Source organism: Centruroides sculpturatus, unplaced genomic scaffold, assembly GCF_000671375.1.
Source record: "Centruroides sculpturatus isolate CEXI.00-Female unplaced genomic scaffold, Cexi_2.0 scaffold131, whole genome shotgun sequence".
NCBI lineage: Eukaryota > Metazoa > Arthropoda > Arachnida > Scorpiones > Buthidae > Centruroides > Centruroides sculpturatus.
Window position 1 is genome coordinate 754,971 of NW_019384439.1, and position 9,421 is coordinate 764,391.

The 9,421-nt window shown below is 29.8% G+C and overlaps 1 protein-coding gene across 4 annotated transcripts in view; it reads left to right on the forward strand.

Moving 5' to 3' along the window:
* The window catches only part of LOC111620108 (pecanex-like protein 4), a 34,980-nt gene extending 25,841 nt beyond the window's left edge, over window positions 1–9,139 (forward strand). For all 4 annotated transcript variants that reach the window (XM_023361962.1, XM_023361960.1, XM_023361963.1 and 1 more), the window contains exons 9-12: window positions 878–980; window positions 7,108–8,272; window positions 8,345–8,531; window positions 8,606–9,139. In XM_023361962.1, the coding sequence (XP_023217730.1) occupies window positions 878–980; window positions 7,108–8,272; window positions 8,345–8,531; window positions 8,606–8,860 (1,710 nt within the window). In that variant the 3' untranslated portion in view covers window positions 8,861–9,139. The remainder of the gene's footprint in view (window positions 1–877; window positions 981–7,107; window positions 8,273–8,344; window positions 8,532–8,605) is intronic.
* Window positions 9,140–9,421: the final 282 nt, after the last annotated feature.

Here is a 9,421-nt window from a genome sequence, read left to right on the forward strand (position 1 = left end):
CAAGTACATACTGATGATAAGACGATTACACTACCAACAGTGCCCATGTTCAAATGTACTGAACCTAATGTGAAAATAAACTTTTTAGAGTTGTTCATAAGCTATAGCAATCAGTTTCTTTTTCTTTTTATCTCTACTGGTTTATTTTTATCAATTTTCTTAATGGAGTGAATAATTCTTGAACACACACTATAATGGAAAATATTAAAAATTTGTTTGATTATTTAAATTGACAAACATTGTTTTATAGAATTAAAAAGAATTTTAAAATAAAACTACAATTCAGTTTTCACAAAATTCAATTAAGTCAAAACCCTCCAATTATTGTATTTTTATAAAATACAAGTATCCCTTGATTAATGCTGTTAATGTTAATTAATCCCTCAATGCTACCACATAAATCAAAATCACATTAATCAAATACAGAGGTATCTCGGTACTTGACTGAACAATCATTATCCACTAGAACAAATTTTTGGTTAATAACAAATATTTTTATTTTAATAAACAAAAATAGCAAATTCACACCTTATTTGCTGAGAAAAACATATCTATGTTAAGTAAAGACAGCTGTTAAAAAGAGATTTCTGCAATTAATTTTGCTTGTTAATCAAATCCTGCATTAAGTCAAACCATGTTAAGCAAGGGATACTTGTAAATCTTTATAAATTAAACTAAAATATTTCATTTATAAACATTTTTAAGAATGATATAACATCAATAAATTTATATAAAGTTTTTTATATTTTTTCTTCTTGTAATTCTTATATAAAAATCACTAAATTAAATTTTAATTATCATTAATATTTATTTAATAAATTCTAAAAAAATTGTTATTTATGGCAATGTCATATATATATTTCTATGGCACATTTAGGTAGGAATAACTCCAAGTCATTCAGTGGATAATGTATATTATCAACAAATGGTATCATCTCTAAAAGACAAGTTACAAGTAGCATTTTCTAGAGGAAGCTTAGGTAAAAAAAAAAAAATATAATTAATAATTAGTGTTTATTGAAAATATTCATAAATTTCCAGACACCGTAGCATATTCAAATAATATCAATATACTGATTTCTCTTATAGTTTATTATTATGGTGTAAATACAATACTTATTTGATACTGATTTCATGCACTAAGCCAGATTAAACTCAACATGTACTGAAACAACTGTTACATATACATTATATTAAGAGTACAAAATATAATGTATTTATATTTAAAAGTTGCAGATTAAGTGGCAAGTATTTAATATTATTGCTTTCTATAGTGTAATGTACAGTATATAATGCTATAAAGGTCTAATGTTTCTAAAGATTTTTATGTAGTGTGATGGAGTTGGTAAAAAAAAAATCCAACTCCAACTCTGGCAAATTTGCAATGTGCAACTTCAACTCAGATTCCAACCTTACCCTTTTTTAAAATGTCACACTATGATTCCTTTTATAAGAGAGATACTACTGAGTATCCAAATATTTTTATGTAAAATTACCCTGTAAAAGGTCATACTATAATTGATGGTGAGAATCAAAAAATAGATATAATAAATTTACCATGGAAAAACTTTTGAGTACATAAAGAAACACACTACATCTTAATGGCCAAAACAATTCCAATTTCATTAGTTAATTATGAAATATTGATTTAAATTTATTTATTTTCAAGAAATAAACTTAAATACAATAAAATGCAAAAAATAATAATTTGATGAATGATGTAATAAATTGGTCCATAAAATAGTGTTTTTCCCACTCTGGCTGCAACAGGAATAGTTACCGTATTTACTTGCATATAAGATGAGGTTTTTATTCATTTTTCACTGCTTCAAAAACCTAGGTCATCCTATATGCGTGAGCAAAGGATTCTTTGTGTTTTTGCAAATAATTTTGTGAACCATGTACAGTAGAGTCCTGCTAGTCCAGATTAATTGGGACTGAGCCCTGTTCAGATTAGCAGATTTTCAGATTAGCTGAATAATTGAAATAATGCAGAAGCAAGCAGTAAAACCGGTCTGGTTTATGTAGATCCAACACCATCAATTAAAAAGAATTTTAAAATAAAACTACAATTCAGGTTTCTTTCAGTTTTCACGGAATTTCAATTAAGTCAAAACCCTCCAATTATTGTATTTTTATAAAATACAAGTATCCCTTGATTAATACTGTTAATGTTAATTAATCCCTCAATGCTACTGCATAAATCAAAATCACGTTATCAAATACAGAGGTACCTCAGTACTTGACTGAACAATCACCATCCACTAGAACAAATTTTTGATTAATAACAAATATTTTTATTTTAATAAACAATACAGTGCCCGACCCTTCATTGTTTACCTTAAAATTATTTTAAATGTTAAAAATGTTGTTTTTAATACACAGTCCAGGATTCCAATCAGTTGACTGATGTTAGTATGTTAGTTATCATGCTTAATTGTGGATGTTGAATGTGCTTTTTGTTCTACATTATTTTAGTTTAGTTTAGTCTGCTGCTACAATGGCCACAAAATGGAAAAACACAATGTGTATGTTGAAAGATAAGCTGGACATTTTGAAAAGGCAGGACAAGGGTAAAAGTACAACGAAATTGGCAGTAGAGTTTGGAGTAGCAAGGCCACAATAACCAACTGAAAAATAACTGCGCAAAGATCGAACAGTTTTGTTCCTCTACTTCAGAAAAATCAGTTGAAAATCAACAAGCAGCAAGGCCTCCAACGTCTGACAAGCTTGATGAAGCCTTCTTTACATGGTTCACTCAGGAAAGAGAAAGGGGAACACCCTTCAGTGGACCTTTTGTTAGAGAAAATTTCCTCTCCGCTGACCGAAACATGTTCAGATTAGCAGTATTTAGACTAGCAGGGCTCTACTGTATTTGCATTTTTTACCAGATGCTCACCTTCTTGTGTTTAAAAACATAAGTATTTTATCTAAGTCATTTGAATCATTCTTGTGTATTGACAGGAGTAAAGATTAATATCAATAGGAAAAGCAAAGCTTTTGAATTGAATTCCAAATTTAAATTCCAAAATCACATGGGAGTGAGCCTGATATAAGTTTTAATCCATTTCCATGTGAAAATAGATGATTTTTCAGAAATCAAAAATCAGAGAAACTCATAAATGTAATCGACAGAGAGTGGATTTGACTGTTAACAATTGGCAAAAAAGGTTCCCAATTGTCCAGCTTTACATGAACAAATTATGTTGTCAATTTTACAAGATTTTTCCTTAAAGTTTAAAATGCCAGTAATTTTTGCAAGACAATGTGTTCATTAAGTTCATTTGATATTTTATTTGTGATTAAACAAAATAAAATTAGAGTTATATTAATAAATCTGATTTTCTTTATTTTGATCTTTAGAGTCACACCTTGTCTTATATGCGAGTAAATACAATAATTTCCTACTGATGGTTGACAAAACTGAAGTATACAGTAAAATTTTAAAATATGAAATTTGGAAAAAAAATCAATCATCTTAAACTGACGGGTACAATCAACTCTGACGACTTAAACCAGTAAATAATAAGCTGAAGCAATCCTATTATATATTGCAGTTTTCTCTTCCTCTTTTAGTTTGTTGCAGTTAGAATCTAACAGCAACAAACTAATAGTGGTTCTGATCTTGGTTTTTTTGGGTCACTGCTTTTTTTTTTTTTATTGAGTATTTTAAGACTAAATTATGTTATCGAAGCCATAATAGTCATAAATAACTCAAAACTAATAGAAGGGCAGTGAAAAAATAAATTTGTCAAAACAACAATTGACGTCTGAAGTAAAACATCTGAGATGTAAAAACTTTTGAATAAAAATTTTGGCACTCAAAATGAAAGTTCAGACTTTTTTATTGGGAGCTTCTCTTTGGTAAAGATAAGCTTGGCACTTCAAAGCAATACCGTAAGCATCTACTTTCCAGGCACGATCCCATGACTAAAACTACAAGTAAGTGTTCAGTGATTTTATTCACTTGGCCACTGGTGGGCCTTAAATTAATAAAAACATTTTCTGAAAGTGTACAGCATGTCACTTGAGATATGCATAATATTTTGCTATTAAATGGCCTTTATGGGTTAATATCATTTTGAAATCTAAATTTATCGAAATGTCCATTTTCTAAGAAATTTCTTTAAATACTAATTAATTGAAAAGTATTTTTCTTACTTCACATTTTATTGATAGTAAACTTCAAGGTCAGAGTCACTGGAGTCAAAAGAATTTTACCAATTTTGACTCTGTCCAAAAACATCTAACACTGGCAACTCTGGCTCAACAACATTGAGTGTATGTGGTGACATGTGGATGAGAAGATTATAAACACATTACAAAGTACTTTATCCAATTTCTCACAACCAGTTCATTTCTTGAGCAATTTCATATATTTATTGATTCTTTTTTCAGCTTTTGTTATTATATTTCAACTTAATTATAATTTAAAACTAAAGAAATAAACTTTATTATCTGGTAATTTACATCAGAATAAACATAAAATTTCCATGTTCCAATCCAATGCAAAAACAAATTTTAGGAATCTAGATCAGTGATTTTCAAACTTTTTCAAGCCACCACCCCCTTCATTCTATAAACAAAATCCCAATGCCCCCAAACATACTCCAACACTCCAACCTGTTTTCCTTTCTGTGAGAAAGGCTTGGAAAGTCTTAGAAAAGCTTTTCTATGAACCTCACACTTTATGTCCTTACCATACATTGTTCTCTACATATGGAAACCATTAAATACAATGTTTATTCCTATCCATTTTAATGGCTGAAAGGGAAAGGTTGTCAGTGACCCAGATCCTTGCCTATGGTCACTTACCAGTCAAGACCCTGTTTCCAGCACCCCATGCTGCCCCTTTCTTCTTTTCACCCCCTAGATTTACTCACTGCCCCAGGGGGGACAGTACTACTGTTCTAGATTTTCTGTTACATTTATAAAAACAGTTATTAAACAATTATGAAATATGAACAAAGGCAGCTCGTTGCTGTCTAATGTTGGACATTGAGTAACAACTTCTGTTTTACATAACAAAGTATACATTGTAAACACAAAATACACTAGAGTCTCTATAGTCCATCACTTGCCAGTCTGATACATCCAATAATCTGACACTCCACAGGGTTGCACACATGAAATTTTCATATAATCACTTGTTGATGTATGAGACAGAGAGAGACTGATGTATGTGTATACTGTAAGTTGCTAGTTGTTTGTTGCAAGTACAGTCAGCAAAACAGTCACAATCGTGATTAATATGATAAACTAACCTGTAAACCAAAGTGTGCTTTTTTTTTTTTACTATACAGTATGTACTGTTCTGGTACATACAAAATCCAGTAATCTAACAATCTGATGTAATCTGAAACCCACTGGTCCAATATATGTCAGATTATGGAGACTCTACTGTATATATTTTTAAATTTAATTAAACTAAATTAATTCAAGATTAGAAAGTTTTGTCTTTTTCATATTAACATTTACAGATCAAGGAGTACTCTGCACCTTTGTCTGAACCAGTCACTAATTCCTGCCGTGCAGCCACATTGTAACAGCACTATTAAACAGTGCTGTTCCATCTCAAGCATTTGTAAGGAACCAAGTCTGAGCTTTATTTTTATTTTGCTTTCATTATATTTTGTTTGGGGCTTATGTTTAGTTAAGACGAAGGTTTCCTCACCATTCACCTTAGTAACTTAAAAATAGAAGAAAAACCAACTCACCGACGAAAGAAAAGCGCCGTAGAAAAACTCGCGCACACTTGCGCTTCCCAAGCGGAAAAAAGTAAGTCCGCACCGAGAAAAAGGGGGGGAAGACCCCACAACCCAGTTAGGAATCGCTAAACCTTAAAAGAATAAAGCATCCCGATAATTGTTAAAAAGAATAATGTAAAAGGTTAGCGAAGTATTGTCGGAAAATAATCTGCCAGATAAACAAGAAAAATTTAATGTTACAGATAAGTATGTAAATGAGGAGAGTGAGCTCATTCAGAATTGTGACGTCACCTCACACTATAAAGCCTCTAACTCAAGTGAAAACGAACGAGGTGAATTCCTGATAGCAACGAGCTTTGGTGAGCTTCGTAGCAGTGAACGAGAGAGGTGTCCGATAGGATTTTGAAGTTATTCGATTTGTGGATCGACGATTATAGAAAGTCTTGAGAGTTTGAGGAAATAGGTTCCTAGTATATTGAGGTGACGATTAGGATCTTTAATTTATAAGAATTATTGTTTATAAGTTAATTCTTTGATTTTGTCGAATTCCAAAGGGGAATAGAATTAAGTTAGAAATAGATTGATTTGAGTTTGTCGGATTGATTCTTGTTGAGTTTCATTGAATAAATTATTGTTTGATTTTTACTAAATACTGTATAGAATTTATTAATAGAAGTTTAATTAAATATTTGATTTTGTTATTGACAAACTTTGTCGTTATTTAATTCGGTGCACGCTTAAAGTCCAGGCCTGGCACACTAACGCGAATCCGCGTAAAGTACCCGTTAGGGAACGGCTATTTCCGGCACACAGTAGTGTCGATAATCGTTGGAAAGTCGGAAAAATAATATAGTACTTTACACATTTCATTGAATCATGAGAAGTAAATGAGATTGACTGTTCTCTGAGTGGGCGATGTCATTGCACTGTTTAACAATACTATCACAGGATGATGTTTGGCCTAATAGTCACTTTTATTTTGTATACTGTTTTGATTGGTGCTGGTTTCAGTTAATAAATATTCATTTTAATTGTGCATAATAATTTATATAATTACTATGAAATAAAAATAGAGACATTATTTTTATGACTTTATTTTTCTTTGGGGATAATCCAGTTTCACAATGCTTATCAGGATCCACCACTGGATATGAGAGTTCAATACTATAACAGTCACCATGCATTGGATAAGGTCTCCACATTGTCTTTGTGTCCTCCTTTTGTAATATCAAGCAGTTCAGAATGCTATAAGTATTTTGTACTATGAATATTGTAATAATTTATAAAGTTTTTAAATTATATTTTATTTTCTTTAATAAAAATAATAAATTATTATTACTTTTAATAAGAATTTAAATTAAAACATAAATTAATTGAAAGTTTAAAAATGTTATTACAGGTTTTGTTAGTAATGGAGATTTTTTCTTGGCACGATTTCAAGATAGACTTCTATGGATTCATATACTAGAAAGAGGATTTAATTACTGTAAAACTAGTATAAAAGGATTGGAATTACAAGAAACTTCTTGCCATACTCTGGAAGCATCACAGATTGATGAAATATTTGAACAGTCTTTTAAAAGAGATGATGATGATGGAAAACTTCAAAACCCACATATATTCAATACTTTGGTACCATGTGATGTAGTAATAGCAAAGACGTATTCTGATGCCAGGAATGTATTAACTGGAATTATACATAGTAAAGATACTTTAAATTTAATAAAAGAAGAATTTCCAAAGATACTTACTTGGATGTTAGTAAAACACATCATTTCAAAAAAATATAAATCTCAGTCTAAAATTGATAAACCAGTTTCAGGTATCAAGAGAAAAATTCAACAACCATATTCATCTGAATGTAATATAAATCCAAATGGAGTTAATAGACCTTTATCAAGGGAAAGTTTTAAAAGTTTTTCAGAATTTCAAATTCAACCTATTGAAAATATACACAGAAACAATGAAAAATGGGCAGAAATTGTGCGTTCCCCTTCCCCAGTTTCATCATGGCCTGATGATGATGATCCTATAGAAAGTAATCCTGTTACATATGCAAAAATAGAAAATGTTCAAATGAAAAATTCAAATCAAGACATGCCAAAACACCAGCAAATAACAATTCCTGGATGTCTTCAGGAAATTAATCTTAGTTCAACAAAAGATGTTAATGTTGATGAAAAAAAGAAATGGAATGATGTTATGTATTACTCTTCTTCTCCCTTGATTCCTCCAAAAGATTGGATGAAATATCCTTCAAATGTATATCTTTATCATGAAAAAGAAGTAAATTTTTCTATTGATTGGTTTCATAAAACAGTAAAGATATTAGCTGAAAGTATAAAAGAGCTCAATGTTAATGAACTATTAGATGATGTTAATATTCCAAAAATATATGAAAAAATAATCACTTACTGTTACCATGCATTACATTATGATATTTTCTCTGTACATGGACCTGATGATGTCTGTAAACTGTTTCTTGGAACATTACCAACATCACCTTTACAAGAATGGTTAGAGAACTGTCAAGATTTATATATAATTGTATTAACTTCTTATAGGTATATTATATTTTAATTATAAGTTATTTGGTTTATCAGAATAAAATATTAAGATATTTATTTTTCTGTTAGGTATTCAGTAAAGTTGTCTTTAGACCAAACATTGATAGGACCCATAACTAGTGATGAAGAATTTTATGAATATCTGCAAGAGTATGACGATTATTGGCACATTGGAATTGATGGAGATCAGGCTTGGAAAGATGCAGTTCTTAGAAATTGTCCTTATTTATTTTCTATTAGTTATGATCTTGTTCAGGTAATTCTTATTTATTTCCGTAATTATTATTTAAAAATTAAATTATTTATATAAAAATTTATAACACAATATAGGATCTTTACACTAGTCATCTGCTTTCTTTGGAAGATCAACCCATTTTTATTGGTAGTTTAAATTCTGCTCTTGTTCAAAGCATTTGGAGTAGTTTATGCATTGAATTATTATATTTAACTAATGACGATGATGAAAGATATAGTATTCAAGCAGAACCAGTAACATTGCGCAACCTCACAGTCCAGGCAGCCAATCCACCACTTGGATATCCTGTGTTTTCTTCCATTCCAATACCATTTTCAACTCTGTTATGAATTTTAAAAAACTACAAAGAATTATTTAATGACAAAATTCTCCATGGAATGATTTATTTATTACTAAATGATGTACATAAGAAAGGAATCAAAGCATTTTCAAAAATATATATAAGCAAGCTTATATTGTCAATATTCATTCATTATCATTTATCTGTACTGTACATACATATGTCTTATTCATATGCCATTGTGCCTTTCTTGCATTACACATAATTGTATTTTTATTTATTTTTCAATTTTATGTTGTTAAATTATTTTAGTGTAATTCTCAACCTTATATATGTTACAGTTAAAACCCGATTTTAGTTAAAACCCGTTTTAACTAGTTAAAACTAGTTTTAACTGGATGCCTTTGTTAAAACTAGAATTTACTGCTTATAACTAGAATTTACTGCCGTACATGTTTTGATTTTAGTTAAAACTAGTTTTAACTAGTTAAAACGGGTTTTAACTAAAATCGGGTTTTAACTGTAACATATATAAATGATTAAAATTATTTTTTTATAAAAGCTCAGAACAACCATTAAAAATATCATTCTAATATTTGTTAAAAGATTT